Consider the following 17375-nt stretch of genomic DNA (forward strand, 5'->3'; position numbering starts at 1 on the left):
AAGCTGTTACCGAGAACTGACCTTTCCTTATTTAGTTAACACAGAGAAAGTGGAAATTAATGCAGTGATGTAGCCAGCTATTTTCAAATACTGTTGTTCTGAGCTCCAATTGGCCTGGAGTTTGAAGTTACCCAGGAGCTACTGGCTTTTGCTGTAGTTTCAGCCTGGGAGGGGAGAGAGAGAGAGAAAGGTACCTTTGCTGAAGCCCTGTAAAAAGTTATATTTGATAACTGGTGAGCAGCTATGTGTCCTGATCTCCGCAGGTACTACTTAGAAAGTAAACAGATGTTTAGTTGGTGTTGTTATAACTGATCCATATTTCAGTTACCTGTTTTTTTTTTTTTTTTTTAGTTACATTTGTACCCCACGCTTTGCCACTCATGGCAGGCTCAATGTGGCTTACATGGGACAATGGAGGATTAAGTGACTTGCCCAGAGTCACAAGGAGCTGCCTGTGCCTGAAGTGGGAATCGAACTCAGTTCCCCAAGACCAAAGTCCAAAACCCTAACCACTAGGCCACTCCTCCACTTTTTCTGTTTCACTGTTCCAAGTTCTGTGACAATAAACACTATTAGTTTGTTGACTCTGCTTGTCTGGACTGATAAAGAATTCTGGTGGTTTGTGTGTTGGGTATGTGAGTGCTTCCTAGGAACTGTAGGACCACTGGGAGTGTGACCTCCAGTAACCTAGAAATCACTGGGGATAATTTGAGAGCGGGAGACTCGCCTAGAGGCACTTGTGACCTAGTCGGTGGGAGGTGGGTACTAGTGTAAAGCACAAGTGGCAGGTGCAGAATGACCTCAGCTATGCTGGGGATAGATTCTCTAAGTGGCCGTGGGGAACCCCAGGTTGGTGGCTAATTTCGTGACAATTCCTATGGGCATCTCGGCATTTACCGCCAGTTTATTTCTACTGCGGCTTAGTAAAACACCCCCTTAGAGATTCATTGAACCATACAATCTAACCAGTGGTGACTAAACCTTTTCAACACTGTGGGTTTGCAGCACCAGAAAATGCACATTATGTTACTATATACCCATTAATGGTAATTACACAAGGCTCACATTAGCCTCAGTTCAGGATTTTATTGGCTAAAAAAGAAAACACTTTTACTTGCAAAGTTTTCAAATTAAGCAGCGGAAAATTATTGCACCAAGCCCATAATGAAAAGCTCTCAACTTTCTTTCTAAGTACTACTTTTTAAGTGTAATCTACAAAAACTTCAAAATTATCAGCTCACCTGTACAGAAGATACAAGAGTCCCAAACAGTGGAGATAAAATGTCTGGGGGGGAAAAAAAATATATGAACTTAGTTTTAACATCTTATTACATGATGCTGACACATTTGGATGTTTTCAGTGTTTATAAAAGTCTGGTATTAAAAATTCAAGACATTCAAGTATACTGGTAGTACTGATCTGCTGTTTATTAAATCATTTTTAGTCTTTATGTGACTGTGATTGTACTTAGTGGATTTATGGCTTTTTAACTTTATGTTTTATATTTTTATTATTTATAGCTCACCTTTATCCAAACAACTGAGTAAACAAACATACTGAGAACAATAACGCCAATGTCATAGGCAGATCACGGTATCTTGTGTTTGGTATCCTCCATTTTTAACTATGAAAAGTGAACTACAAGATTTTTTTTAATCAAAAAGAGAAATAAAGTACCTGCAATTTCGCAAAAACTGCAAAGCCTGCATCCTAGATCCTGGTTATATTTATTATTATGATTCTTAATCTCTAGAGGCTGCCACTTTACTGTTACTATGCAATGTTACTTATAATTTTGTGGGGTTTTATTCTGCATTTTGATGTGTCATTGGTTTGTTTCAATGACTGTAAAATCACCTCAAGCACTAGATACAGGCATTATTAAATTCTGGTAAATGCATCTTCAAAAAAATGAAAAGCATCAATTAGTTAGTGACTTGACAGACAACTAACTCACAGGAACAGTTAGAAAAATCTGTTAGAAACAAGAAGTTGAGTCAGGTGCATATAAAGCCTCCTACAATGCCTAAGATGGGTGTTAAATCCAGAGAAACTAGACAGAAAAGGTAGCTCTCTGTGATTCAAGAAATTTATCTTCTCAGAAGTTTAAGCACCCTCAAGAACCTGTTTGCATATTACAGGCTTGATATCAAAAAGGGAATCTATGTACAAACTGGGATATCCAGGTCAGAATGTTCACAATTCAAATATTTTATAGAAGGCTCTGCTGATCATGGAGCCTCTTATAAAATACACTAGACTTTGAGCCCGTAAAAACGGGCTATTATAGGAAGGGGGGGTTGAAAGGCCCGCCCCCACAGCCGAGTTCGCCGCTGCCCTCCCCCTCCGAGTTCGCGCCCCCACCACCGAGCCGTCACCACCCACCTTCTACCCGGTCGGGCCCTCGCTCCACTATTGAAACAGCGAGGGTCCGGGAACGCAGCACTGAGCTCTGCTGAGCTGCCGACGTCGGCCTTCGTTCTTCTTCTCTGCCTGCAGCTGCCTGTCCCGCCCTCGTGTGACGTAACGTCGTGGAGGGCGGGACAGAGGCAGAGAAGAAGAAGGAAGGGCGATGTCGGCAGCTCAGCAGAGCTCAGTGCTGCGTTCCCGGACCCTCGCTGTTTCAATAGTGGAGCGAGGGCCCGACCGGGTAGAAGGTGGGTGGCGGCGGCGACTCGGGTGGGGGGAGCGTTAGACGGCGGTGTCCCTCCCTCAGCAATGCGCAGTACAGACCCTCTGTGTTCCGCCCCCCGTCATCACGTATTGACGTGGGGGCGGGGCAGAGGTCTCTACTGCGCATTTGCGAGTGAGTACGGTCACTCGCCGTTTATATGTTTGACTAGCCGTTGAGCCCGTAAAAACGGGCTGGTATAGAGGTTTTCCTCCCCCCGCGGTCACCACCGCTCCCCTCCCCCCCCCCCCCGCGAAGTCGCCACCGCTCCCCCCCCCTCGAAGTCGTCGCCGCCGCCACCCCTCCACCTGGTCCGGGCCCTCTCTTCACTTCTGAACTTACAGATCCATTCGCCGAACGCAGGCAACGCACATCAGCTGAGCTGCCCCTTCCTTCTCTGCCTGTGTGTGTCCCGCCCTCGCTGACGTTACGTCACAGGAGGGCGGGGCCACAGGCAAAGAAGGAAGGGCTCACTGCAGCTCAGCTGATGTGCGTTGCTGCGTTCAGCGAATGGATCTGTAAGTTCAGAAGGGAAGGGAAGGGAGGGCCCGGGCCGGGTGGAGGGGTGACGGCGGCGACTCCGAGTGGGGGGAGGGAGCAGTAGCAACGTCGGCGGCGCAGTTTCCCTCTCTGTCCCGCCCCCCCCCCCGTCATCACGTATTGACGCGGGGGCAGGACAGAGAGGGAAGTCTCTACTGCGCATTTGCGGTGAGTACGGTCACTCGCCGTTTATATATATTGATAAGGACACCTGAGGGAATACAGCCCACTCCACCTTTTACTGAGCTATATGCCACATGAATCAAACTATGCTGAAGCTTCTGTGTGCAAAAATTCCTGGACTTACGCTACAGTGAGAACTGAAAATAGTACTGGGAAAGACGACATTCCCCCTTATTGTATAAGGTGAGGGCCAAATGTACACGACACCTGCACATTCAAATTATAGAATAGCAGCACGTACGTAAGTATTGCCATACTGGGACAGACTGATGGTCCATCAAGCCCAGCATCTTGTTTCCAACAGTGGCTAATCCAGGTCACAAGTATCTGGAAAGATCCCAAAACAGTATAATATATTTTATGCTGCTTATTCTAGAAATAAGCAGTGGATTTTCCTCGTTTATGGACTTTTTCCTTTAGGAAGCTAGCCAAATCTTTTTTTTAAACTTCGCTAAGCTAACCGCTTTTACTACATTCTCTGGAACTGAATTCCAGAGTTTAATTACACATTGAGAGAAGAAATATTTTCTCCGATTCGTTTTAAATTTACTACTTTGTAACTTCATTGCGTGCTCTCTAGTTCTAGTATTTTTGGAGAAAATAAACAAGTGATTCACAGCTACCTGCTCTACTCCACTCATTATTTTATAGACCTCTATCTTATCTCCCCTCAGCCATCTTTTCTCCAAGCTGAAGAGCCCTAGCCACTTTAGCCTTTCCTCATAGGGAAGTCATTCCATCCCCTTTATCATTTTTGTCGCCCTTCTCTGTACCTTTTCTAATTCCACATTTAAGTGGTACTCTCTTAGCGCGCAAATGTAAGGGGAGCATTCACATGGGCATCTCTCACAATTACGTGCACATTAGTATGTAAACGACAATTCTACAAAGTACCATACCAACTAACGGTAATAGGTCTGCACTTACACCAACACACCAATTCGGGTTTTCAAGATTTCCACAATGGATATGCATAAGATCTATTTGTATACAGTGGAAGCAGTACATGCAAATCAGTCTCATTCATATTCATTATGGAAATCTTGAAAACCCAAATGGGTTGTGGCCCTCAAGGACTGTGGTCGCCCACCCCTGTTTTAAGTGTCGGATTTTTCTCTAGCCTCATTCTGTTTTATGTCACGTTCAAGTCTAGCTAAGTGGCATATTAGTGTTCTTAGAACTTCATTATTTAAATACCATTTTGTACCCGTTAACTGCTTGCTTGCTTGCTTGCCTGCCTGAACTAAAAGTAAAAAAGTAAATCTTCTTTATTACTGTGACATTGTGATTTGTTAAGCTGAATGGCACACAAGGAAGGGTTGCAAACTGGATCCAGATATGCCTGACGGGATTAATCCAGTCCTTGTTTACCCCACTGCACGCAGGGACTTGTACTTGTGGTTTCCATATTGCATTCCCTAAGAAAATCAAGAGTACAAGTTCATACATGCAGTGGGGTAAACCCAGGACTGGATCAATCTTTGCCAACTGGATCCAGATTTGCTGGGCATCTAAGCACAAGGTGATCCTGGTCTCAGATTAGAGAATGACACAGGGACAAAGTTTGCTCCCAACCCCGCAAAACAGTACAAAATCTTATTCGTATCAATTGTGAGCAATTGTCTTATCGAAAATGATGGAATTAGTGCAGTGGAGTTTTAGTTTGCAGGGACAGTAAGGGGATGGGTACAAGCTTTTTCCCCCGTGTCATTTTCTATCTCAGATAGCAGAGTGCTAATTAGGAGTTAGTACCTGATCAATATTGTAGGACAAAGCCGATACACCCTAAACATTTGTCAGCATGTCCAGTGGCAAAAGCCATTTTAGAAAGATACACTTGCTGCCACTCATGAATAAATGCCGGCAAACACACATGTAAATGCCAATAGTGTACATACATGTTTCCCAATAGTTATACATGTGTTAGATTTCATAAAACTATACGTACAAGAGGAGCCAATTAAGAAGCCGTGTTAAATAACACTTTTTTTTAACAATTCTGAAGTGGAGTTAGACACCACAGAAATGAGCACAACTGCCCCCTCAATCACTGGGGGAACTTCAGGTCCAAACCAGCAAATTGGTGATGCTTATGCCTACAATGGAGTAGGTGTAAACGTCAATGTAGAATTTTTTATTTAATGTATTTCCATTGAACACTAGGAAATATATGTATATTTCCTGGCCCACCCAAACTGCACCCAGAAAAAGCCCCTTCAATTCTGTGCATCTCATGGCTTTTACAGGCATAAATAGCTGCATTGCAAAATTGTCACTTTCATGAATGAATGCCACAACTTACACGTGTGGAAGCAGCACAACCTTCTAAAATGACCTCCGATACCTCCTATCATTGAGCGAAGAGTCCACAGGAATGGGAAAAACTAATTCTCAGCACCACTGGCTATGGATTTGGCCATGTCACTTTGTATTTATGAATTTCAGTCAAACCAAACCAATTATTGCTGTATAATAAATGACTTATGCAGACCCCATGATAACCTGTCCTTTGTGTACAATCCTTCAGCCCAAAAGCAGTCTGCTTGCATGTTCGAGGTTATACTGTTCTACAGCTCATGTTTAGCATCTGATTTAGATCAGCACGTTAATGCTTATTCTCTTAGGGGGTATTTTACAGAGGGCACTAGCCTTTTTAGCGAACGCTAGAAATTAGCGTGCGCTACCCATGCAGACATCCATATTTCTATGGGACCTACACGGTAAGTGCACACTAAAATGCTACAAAACCTTTGTAAAAGAGACCCTCAAGCATAAAGATGCCAATATAAGAAACACAACAGCTCAAACAACTACTAAATCAATACAGTACTGGCTTGGAACATTGAAAATGTTTTTTTTAATCTTCCATTCATTCAGTTTTGGCCCCCCCAAAAAACCTAATCATTTGATGCTATAATATATTCACAGGTACCTTTTATATGGAGTGCTCCAGAGTTATACTTTGGTGTTATACCCCTGACTTTGGTCAAATAGAATCTGAACGGTTCTCCTGCTTCCAGCAAATCCCAAGCATCCTGTGGGTCACTCGGTGTCTCGTACTTCCTGGATGGCTTTGAACTCTCAAGCTGTTTAAAATCATCTGTTTTATTTGGCTCTTGGGGTCTTACCAGATGCCCAGTCTCAGTCTTCGCCACAACCTTTTCTGAGCTCTGTGATTGCTGGTTTGACGCAGTTTCAGATTCCTCATCACTACTTGAAAACTGCCAGCCTAAACCCTTAATTTTTTTGGTTGGCGAGATGTCTCTAGGAATTCCTTCTTGTTTAAATTTCAACGGCTGCTTTTGTCTTTTTTTAGCAGCCTTTCTGGCTTCTGAACATGGATAGTGTGAACCATTTTCTTTGTGATTCCCAGTAACGGAGGATGTGGATGGTTTCTCACAGTCTGTTTCTTCATCGCTGCTGGATAATGTCCATTTCCCATGCTCACTTCCTTGGGAATTTGTGTTTCTGTAAATTAATACAGCAGTATATTATGCCTGAAGGTATATTTCAAACCAGATGAGCAAGAGTAAAGACCTAGCTTTTTGGAAAATTTCTAAGAATATAAAATAGCACCATACATCCATAGGAGACTGGATCATCACAGCTATTTATCCAGATGACTATATTATCAGTGCTGTCTTACATGCAACACATTATACCTGCCTTTCAAAAGATTTATAAGAATGGTGCTTTCTAAGCAGATGGAAAAATGAAAATATGCCCAGCTTATAGGCCAGAAAGTTGTACAAGATAACAGTTTTTCAAATTTCAATAATCACCGACTAATGAATACAAAAAGGTGTGCTTTGAAAATGAGTCTCAGTGTCTCTTACATGCTACTTAAAAATTAACAAAACAGTTTTTGAATATTACAACTAGAGCAAACATTTGTATTATGTATGCACAAAAAGAGCAGCAATAATGGAATAATGGAGTAGAGGAGTGGCCTAGTGGTTAGGGTGGTGGACTTTGGTCCTGAGGAACTGAGTTCGATTCCCACTTCAGGCACAGGCAGCTCCTTGTGACTCTGGGCAAGTCACTTAACCCTCCATTGCCCCATATAAGCCACATTGAGCCTGCCATGAGTGGGAAAGCGTGGGGTACAAATGTAACAAAAAAAAAAAAGAAGCAAAATTTCAAGTTGATCTACTTTTGTAAAGGACAGCATTAACGAGAGCATAATTCTGTCTGCTGGGAATAAAACTCTGCTGGATCATTTCTAGAATCTAAATGCAGCAGAAAATGAACTTTAAAAAAAAATCAAGGGTTTTTGAACAAATCCCATTGCTTTTAGTTACAGAAGGGAATATAAAAGTCACAAATGGACGTGCTCAACTAGTCCAATAAAATGTCCTACAGCTTGCTCATTAGCTGTACTCCTTTAGCCTTACCAAATGCCTAAACGAAAAGTATATTCAGGGCTTTTTTTTGAGGGGGTACTGAGTACCGGCACCTTTTCCAGTGTCTGCTAAAATTGACCCATGGACCCCAAGTTTTAATGAAAGAGCTCAGGCTCAACACACCAATTCTGCCTTTGTCATAGATTCTGTGCCTGGTTGCAGGGGGGGGGGGGGGGGGGCTATTGTGGGGTGGGTTCCTCAGTGATCACCCCACCCCTGAAGGGTGGCCTGGCATTTGAGTACCAGCCATAGGAGCCAACTTTACAAAATTATTGGGGGTGCTAAGCCCAGTGGAAATAACCCCTCCCTGGACATATACAAGGAATTTTCTCAATACTGGGGTTGCTCAAACACCCAGAGTCGGCTCCAATGGTACAGGCACCTTTTTTGCTAGAAAAATTGCACTGAGTATATTAAAATACTAATTTCGGCTGCTGTAAATCTCTAAACACCAGCCGGTACAGGCGAACTACACTGACTAAAACTCTGTAACAGTCCAGTACAACCAGAGGAAAAAATATATATATAACAACTCTCCATGTACCACCTCTGCATCCTCTGCCCACGTCACACCGAGCAGCGCGTGGCGCGTTTCCCACAGCAGCAAAGGATGGAACCAGTTACCAGTGTACAGCACGCCTGCGCAGGCGCCTTCCGCGTCCCACAACGCCACTCCGCTGGGTCCTAACTTCCTGCTCATTAGGAGAACAAGGCCGCTAAGAGGTTGTTCTGTCCTTCTAGTGGAAAGCGGGAGAGGAAGTCTTTGCTGGTCCGAAGACAGGCGGAGCCGGCTGTTATTTATTTTTATTTTATTGCATTTGTATCCCACCTCTTTGCAGGCTCAATGTGGCTATGAGCCACCTGCAGGGTTAAACGGGGCAAAGAACGCACGAAAAAAGACACTAATTCAACGTTAGGAAGCCCCGCCCATCTGTGTACCTGTGTGTCTCGCGCTCATAGCCACTCGGCCAATCGTTCTGCGCAGTCAAGCGAAGTCTGGCAGCAGCTGACCAATAAGGAGGGGCTTTACAGTCGCCATGCGGAAGTATTATGCGTTGCTGTGTGGTTGCTGGGAGAGTTAGGCGCCGCCGGCCGCATACTAGGCGGGACATTTGCTTCTTTTGCTGGGGGATGTTTGCCGTGAGTAGCGTCCCGTATGGAACGCGCACGGAGGTCACCGATTCGGACAGAAGGAAATTTGCCGAAGTAAGGTTTGGAAGGAGGAAAGGACTGGGAAATATTATGTCACGAGGTCAAACTGTGGAAAATCGGGCCCTGGGTTTGGTTCTTTCTATGCAATTGTATACTTTGCTATTTTTCCACCCCTTTGGCTTGCAGACGTTATGTATTTTGTACGGTTTAAATAAGCCAATTTGAGAGAACTGTTAAAATAATCAGTAACGTTTTTTTAAAGTGCACCAATATCCATTTTGTTTTGGGGATACAGGGCTACCATATTTGCAGAGGCAAAAAAAAAAGAGATCACCAAAATAAAACGCATCTGCCCCGGCCACAAGAAACAAAGATTCTATAAGCAGTGAAAATACTGGTAAAAGTAACGGAAATGCATTTTCTGCCGTAGTCTAAATACAAAATTAGAAAATATGTACATTGCCAAAAAAGCAAACATCTATGAGCAGCATGTCCCTGTCTCCTCTCCATCTCCTCTATCCATGTGCTGCATTTACACCTTTTCTCTTCCCTACCTCCATGTACAGCATGTCCCCCTCTCCTCCCGTTCAAGAGCTGCAGCCCCCCCCCCTCTATCCCTCCCATCCACAAGCAGCTTGCCCCCTTCTGGGCCTACCTTACAGCCCTGGTGGTCTAGTAGCCTCTTCAGGGTAGGAAAGAATCCTACTCTTTTCTGTCAGTTGCTCCACTGCAGCTGCTTCTTGAAAATGGCTCCCGAAACTTAAAGTGGTGGCCTCGTAAGACTTCCACAAAGTCTCACCAGCCATTTTCAGGTAGCGGGCAGAGAAGAGTGGAGTTCTTTCCTGCCCTACACCACCAGGGCGTGCTATGGTAGGCTAGGGAGAAGGCAAATCTGCCCAGAAAGCCAGACAAATGGGCTGGCTGGAAAAAAATAACATCCAGACCTGTGACTGTCCCCTGTAAAGAGCATGTCTGGGTAATGCTAGACATAGTAGATGGGGATGACTCAACCCCTCTTGAAAGCAAGACTAATTCAGTCCTGTCTTTTTTTTTTCTGAAAATATTTTTAGGTATTTAAGAAGTGTGATGAAAATGATAAAGGCTATTTAAACACAGAAGATCTTAAGGTTGCAGTCATGATGCTGTTTGGCTACAAACCTTCAAAGGTAGTTTGTTTTTCTATTGTATAAACTTTTATTATTACTCTCAAAGGTACTACGTATATTCATATAATGTGGAATTACTACGTTAAGATGTAGTTCTACAGGACTGAACTTCAAATTATCTAGCAGGTCTAATGATAAAGAAGGTCACTGAAATTTTATTTCAGTGATGTACCAATATTTTTCTATAGTCACAAAGCACCAATTATCATTAGTATAGAAGGGAGCTTACAATCTAATAACTTAACATATGCTCTGCTTCATCATATTCAAATTCACCTAATTATTCAATGGTCAATTGAGTCATGGGATCATAGTAGGATCTATCAGATCAGCGTACATTCCCCTAATTTGGCAAAAATGAGCCAGGCATATGTCTTTTAAGGGTAGTAACGCAATCCTCATCAATCCCAAGATGTTCCTCTTTATATAAATGAGAATGGCTATGTGGAGAGTGGTGAAGATAAAGCGAACGTGCTAAACAATTATTTCTCTTCGGTGTTCACGGAGGAAAATCCTGGAGAAGGACCGCGGTTGGCTGCCGAGGGAAGGTCTGGGAATGGAGTGGATACTGCGCCGTTTAAGGCAGAAAGAGTTTATAAACGGCTGGAGAATCTGAAGGTGAAGAAAGCTATGGGGCCGGATGGGATACATCCCAGGATACTGAAGGAGCTCAGAGAGCCAAGGTTTTGACTCCTGCATCAGGGTCCGTGGTATCCACTGGCTGGATTTTTAAGAGCTAAATCTGTACTGCTTCATTCCCCCCCCCCCCCCCCAATTTAACTCTGGGCCTCCCCAAAATGTCAGGTCTGGCTATGCCCAGCTATGGTCTAAGGGCTCAATGACCCCAGGGTGTGTTGTGCATTTTCAAAAAAGTCTAAGTTTTATTTTAAAAAAAAAAGTCTTGCTCGTAACATCCCAAAGTCCATCTCTCAGCCATAATAAGAAAAATATCTAGGTTTCCTGTTCGATGTTTTTACACTGCAAATGTCCAGAATGAATAGCCTTTTTCCAAAGTGAAACATCCATTTTTTGAACGACGAAAAAACAGGGACATGAACATCTGTCTGGCATTTTCAAAAATATGGTCATACAGATGGCCCTGCAGAGGAGTAGCCTAGTGGTTAGTACAGTGGATTGTAAAGGAAGGGGCAGAGGTTCAAACCCCACTAGCATGCTTTTTTTTGTAAATGTGATCCCTTCAGGACCTGAGAAGTATCCACTATACCTGAATGTAACATAGTAACATAGTAGATGACGGCAGAAAAAGATCTGCATGGTCCATCCAGTCTGCCCAACAAGATAAACTCATGTGTATACCTTACCTTGATTTGTACTTGCCTTTTTCAGGGCACAGACCGTACAAGTCTGACCAGCAGTATTTCCCGCCTCCCAACCACCAGTCCCGCCTCCCATTACCGGCTCTGGCACGGACCGTATAAGTCTGCCCTCCACTATCCTTGCCTCCCAACCACCAACCTCTCTTCCCCCACCTGCTCCGCCACCCAATTTCGGCTAAGCTTCTGAGGATCCATTCCTGCTGCACAGGATTCCTTTATGCACATCCCACGCATGTTTGAATTCCGTTACTGTTTTCATCTCCACCACCTCCCGCGGGAGGGCATGCCAAGCATCCACCACCCTCTCCGTGAAAAAATACTTCCTGACATCTTTTTTGAGTCTGCCCCCCTTCAATCTCATTTCATGTCCTCTCGTTCTACTGCCTTCCCATCTCCGGAAAAGATTTTTTTGCGGATTAATACCTTTCAAGTATTTGAACGTCTGTATCATAGCGCCACTTCAATAGCCTTCAGGCTTAAGAGTTGTAGGACTTGAACCTGTGTCCCTTGGTTCACAGTCCACTACACTAACCCTCGGAAGAGAGGGAGGGGCCTGGAACTCGGAGGAAAGAAGGGGGGCCTTGAAATCAGAGGAGGGAGGGAGGCCTGGAACTCAGAGGAGAGGGAGGGGGCCTGGAACTCGAATGAAAGGGGGGGAGGGAGGGGGCTAGGCTGGAACTCGGAGGATAACCTTGCTAGCGCCCGTTTCATTTAAGTGAGAAACGGCCCTTTTTTACTAGTATCTACATACAGTTGATCCGAGCCAGGTGCATGTGCATAGTTTGGCTCTCCCAAAGACCAGACAGTTTTGCAGGACTCAAGTACCAGAGTTCATCGTTGCCAGATTAGCATACAATGACCTGCTCCCTCTGGTAGTTTCAGTTGTTTGAGGAACAAATGCAAATCATCTGCTCTTCTTTTGAATCTCAGAGAGATCAATAATTGTGACTTTTCTAATATCCCATTTCAGCAGTTTCTGTGATTGTATTTCTTTCCTATCAGAGAGCTAGGATCATATCTCACCAACAGAAAATCTGTTTAAACCTGCTAGTGAGTAATAAACTTCTTACCAACATAAAAATTGACTGCAAAAAATGCAGAGGCTCTGAAAGTTTATAATAAGACTTCAGTCATGCAGAGTACTGTACTTTCATTGTATACACAAACACACCCATGTGTTGCTTGAATTTAACTCTGCTTAATTGAAGCACTATTAATATTTGAACAAATGAAAATGAAAACCAGTTGAGTTAGTCTAAACCAGGGGTTCTCAACCCAGTCCTCGGGACACATCAGGATATCCCCAATGAATATACATATAATGACGACGGTACATGCAAATCTAGCTCATGCTCATTCACGGGTGATTTCCTGAAAACCAGACTGGCTAGGTGTGGCCCGAGGATTCGGCTCAGTTCCCCTGGTCTAAACTATAATATCAAACGCAATTCTGGGTAACCAACAAAAATCGGTTTCAAATTTCAAAATTAGTAAACTATAACAGAAACCCTTATTAAAGCTTTAAAGTATTAGAAATATTCTCATTTACTCATGTTGTATAAATAATTGCTTTTTGTAAAAAGCTCAATAAAATTATATAAATATTTATTTGTTGTGCTCAGTTTTTTTGGTGTATTGCTGTGGACTAAAAGTCCAAGCTTTGCAGGGACACCATATTTACATCATAGCACATCCTACCTCCATCCTGATCACAATATTTAATTAATAGACAATATCCAAAAACTGATATTAAAAAACTGATGTTCAAAAAAAAGGAATATTGTATAACAGCTACTTAGCTTAGGTAGAGATTGTGCAGAACCAAAGATCTTCCTGCAAAGTTCTTGTCCACTGCAATACTTTTTTCAAAAATCACTCCGTGCAGGACATAAGATCAAAAAAATCACTGTTCATAGGTTTTAGTTCCCTACAAGGGCCATGTTTCGCCAGATTAGTGGCGTCTTCAGGGGAACTGATTTTTCAGCAAAACTAGGGAAGAACAACACCCTGTCCGGTTCATGGAGCGGAGTGTAGGGAAGGATGAGTGTGGCGAGATACTGGGGAGCAGCAGAGTGAGTACATTTATAGGTTAGTAGAAGGTTTGAACAGGATGCGAAAACGGATAGGGAGCCAGTGAAGCGACTTGAGGAGAGGAGTAGTATGAGTAAAGCGACCCTGGCGGAAGACGAGACGGGCAGCAGAGTTTTGAACCGATTGGAGAGGGGAGAGGTGACTTAAGTGGGAGGCCAGCAAGAAGCAGATTGCAGTAGTCTAAATGAGAGGTGACAAGGGTGTGGATGAGGGTTTTGGTAGAGTGCTCGGAAAGAAAGGGGCGGATTTTACGGATGTTGTAAAGAAAGAAACGACAGGTCTTGGCGATCTGCTGGATATGAGCAGAGAAGGAGAGAGAAGAGTCAAAGATGACCCCAAGGTTTCGAGCTGAGGAGACAGGGAGAATGAGAGAGCCATCAACAGAAATAGAAAACGGGGGGAGTGGGGAGGTGGGTTTGGGGGGAAAAATGAGAAGCTTCTTTTTCTTCTTATGGTGATGATAATGATAAACTGGTCTTATATCCTGCCAGTGCCTAACCGTTCAAAGCGGGTTACAATGACAAGAGACCAGAACAGTCATCTGGGAATAAAACTAAGAAATTACAAAATAAGTGTGTGAATGCAAAACATATTTTTGAAACAGACAAGTTTTCGTTCTTTTTTTAAAATCTAAATATGAATGCAAGGAAAGAAAAATATATGCAAAATCTTTCCAAAACCTAGCTGCTTGAAAAGCTACACAGTTCAAATAACCGTAGTCTTTTCTTCCCCTTCACCATAGGGGAGGTATAACCAACATCACCTTTACATCTCGTTCTCCGAGCAGAAGAAAATTGGAAGTGATCATATAAATAGAAAGGAGCCAAGCCATGCATGACCTTATAAAGAAAACAGTCCATTTTGAACAATTTTTTCACTTCAATAGGCAACAAGTGTAATTTTAAATAACTGAGAAAAATACTTTCATCTCTCTATATAAAAGGCAACACCAACGTTCTATGAAGCCTCCAGCCTGAAGTGTGAAGGGGGCGAGATATCCGGTTTCCCTATGATTGTCTGCCCCGCCCTCTCTGTAACACAGTCAGTGAAGGAAAACAGCAGAGCAAGAAATCAAATCGCTGGCTCTGTAACAGTGAAGGACTCAGAGGGGGGAGGGGAGAGAGGCCAGAGGGCAGGGACACACACACTCCCACATGCACACAGAAGAAAACATTGCTAGCCCCCCGTTTCATTTGCATCAGAAACGGGGCTTTTTAGAGCACGAAATCAAATCGCTCGCTCTGTAACAGTGAAGGACTCAGAGGGGGGAGGGGAGAGAGGGCAGGGACACACACTCCCACATGCACACAGAAGAAAACATTGCTAGCCCCCGTTTCATTTGCATCAGAAACGGGGCTTTTTTTTACTAGTATTTAGATAAACCAAAAACCAAACGCACTGCAGTATTCTGGATGGTCTGCAGTTTTCTAAGGAGACCCTTACTGCATACTACTATTACTACTTAACATTTCTAGAGCGCTACTAGGTTTACGCAGCGCTGTACAGTTTGACAAAGAAGGACAGTCCCTGCTCAAAGGAGCTTACAATCTAAATCATTACATCCTAAATATAAAAGACTAGCCGTTAAGCCCGTAACAACGGGCTAGTTTTTTGTTTTCCTATGGCCTTCCCCCCCCCCCCCCCCCCCCCCCCCCGTCCACCAACCCTGCTCTCTCCCCTGCCCTCCCCCCATGGTCTGTTTCCCTCAGTTCCGCCCCCTCCTTCCCTCCCTGCTCCCTCCTCATCCGATTTCCATGCCCATGTCCAAGCCCTCCTCCCTATTGGGCTGTACTGCTGGTGGAGGCGGGGCTTGGACTTCTACACTCTCAGCATTCCGACTCTACTGCGCATTTGCAGGTGAGTCAGTCACTTGCCGTTTATATGTTTGATTGCAGTAATCTAGTTGAGAAATCAAAAGTGCCTGAACCAATAGTTTAAATTGATCTTGTTCAAAATAACTATGGACACATCGTAGCTTTCTCATTAAAAAAAAAACATTTCTTGACCAATGAGGAAACCTGATCTTCTAGCGTAATAGTTCTGTCGACCAACGCCTTCATTGTGGAATTCCTTTTCTCAGTACCTGGATGGAATCACATCTTGGACATTTAAAGAAAGGGCTCAAGACTTATTTTATTATGCTGGTCTTCCTGGAGTCATAAGCAGTCAGGATGTAAGCAGATACACATGATAGTGACTGACTGTCTTTAAATGGGCCATTAATGTTGTGTCTTAGCTGTTTAGTAGTTGTAGATTTATGATATTTTATTGTTCCTAATTTTGTAATTGTGTGGGGTTTTTTCTGATTGCTGGACAGCTAGGTAAACTGCCTTGATTTTATTGCATTAGAGGGATGGTATATCCCATAGGGGCCCTTTTACCAAACTGCAGTAAAAAAAAAAAATGGCCTTAGCGCATTCTTACCTGCTAAGGCCATTTTTCCCATGTGGGTAAAATGGCCAATTTTTCTGTTTTTGGAATTGATGGCCACGCACTGATTTTCCCAATAGCATGTGGCCATTAGCACATGGGCCTCTATACCACCATCAGTTTTGTGGACGGTAAGGGCTCATACTCTAATCGGTTAGCGCACTGCAATATAGCTGCACTAGCCAATTAGCACAGAGCATGCCTACTCCGCCCACTGACTCGCCCCAGCACATGGGTAGTGTGCACAGTGGAAAAATTACAGCAGGATGCCTAAGTGCACCCACCTGCTATGCCATTTTAAGCTGTGGTAAACATGCGTAAAAGGACCCCCATAGCATATATGCATGTATGTATAAATAAATATGTAGTAGTTTTTAGTGCGTAATTTGGAAAAACCTCTAAAGTTACATAAAGGGGTCCTTTTACTAAAGTGCACTAAATGATAAGACACCTATAGGAATATAATGGGCTTCTTATTATTTAGCACACCTTAGTAAAAGGCCCCAAAGTGTTTGTGTAATAGTATGGAAATCCATTCCTTCTCATTCTCTAAACCTTATTGCTACTAGTAAATTCGCTGGAAGTCAGAACCATCACAACTGGAGATGGGCTGACTTTTAGATTGCAGAGGTCACCAAGAGAGTTTAGCCTGATCCCTGTATTTTTTAAATTTTATTCTAGGCCAAGCAATGATTCTGAATGACTTGGCGATTTGCCCCTATTTTATAGCAAACCTTTCCCAGCTCACATATCCTAGTCGTAGCAGGTACAGCCCTCACTTGGGGACCAGAGACTCTGCTCCCCTCCAGAACTCTGCTATCGTGGGTCAGTAGGTTGCACAGTAATTGGGTTGTTTCCTGAGATAGTGTAATTTCATCTGTAGGACCCTGGATCAACTTATGCAAGATGATCTCCCCCTTTTTAACAGTCATATTTTTAATTGCAGTTTTCTTTTGTTATCAATATCTGTTTTTTTTTGTTTGTGTTTTAATATATAGGTTTATTTGCAGCTGACAGAATAAACAATTTCCAACTCAAGACAAGATCAGATATATTTTATTTTCTTTTGACATACCATATAACTTCCTCCCTGTGGAGGATATGAATGTTGACCATGATGATTTCATTTTTTGCTTGCAGTCTACAATTCGGCCCATCTTTACACACAGAGTTTGTTTTCATTTTAACATAATTATTTGTAAACATATTTGTACAAGAAACTCATCTCATTGAAACTAAAGAAAATTCAATTTTCCTTTTCTCAGAGGGAGGTGGAGTCAATGATGTCAGCAGCACAGCAAAACACGACAGGTAATTTATAACAATTTAAGTATTTTCATCAGGTTTTGCTTTCACATTCTTGTACCTGGCTATACTTCTTCATATGGCACCATTCTCCAA

At 43.2% G+C, this 17375-nt stretch overlaps 2 protein-coding genes across 2 annotated transcripts in view; one reads left to right on the forward strand and one right to left on the reverse strand.

The window, feature by feature from the left end:
- The window catches only part of TDP1 (tyrosyl-DNA phosphodiesterase 1), a 179561-nt gene extending 171141 nt beyond the window's left edge, over positions 1-8420 (reverse strand). Inside the window, exons 1-3 of the mRNA XM_030215270.1 lie at positions 8346-8420; positions 6328-6863; positions 1242-1285 (exon numbers count right to left, since the gene is read on the reverse strand). Coding sequence (XP_030071130.1) covers positions 1242-1285; positions 6328-6863; positions 8346-8353 — 588 coding nt within the window. The 5' untranslated portion in view covers positions 8354-8420. The remainder of the gene's footprint in view (positions 1-1241; positions 1286-6327; positions 6864-8345) is intronic.
- A 462-nt stretch (positions 8421-8882) lies between these two features.
- The window catches only part of EFCAB11 (EF-hand calcium binding domain 11), a 91898-nt gene continuing 83405 nt past the window's right edge, over positions 8883-17375 (forward strand). The window contains exons 1-3 of the mRNA XM_030214483.1: positions 8883-9004; positions 10021-10116; positions 17240-17285. Coding sequence (XP_030070343.1) covers positions 8930-9004; positions 10021-10116; positions 17240-17285 — 217 coding nt within the window. The 5' untranslated portion in view covers positions 8883-8929. The remainder of the gene's footprint in view (positions 9005-10020; positions 10117-17239; positions 17286-17375) is intronic.

Source organism: Microcaecilia unicolor, chromosome 9 (genome assembly GCF_901765095.1).
Source record: "Microcaecilia unicolor chromosome 9, aMicUni1.1, whole genome shotgun sequence".
NCBI classification, from domain to species: Eukaryota; Metazoa; Chordata; class Amphibia; order Gymnophiona; family Siphonopidae; genus Microcaecilia; species Microcaecilia unicolor.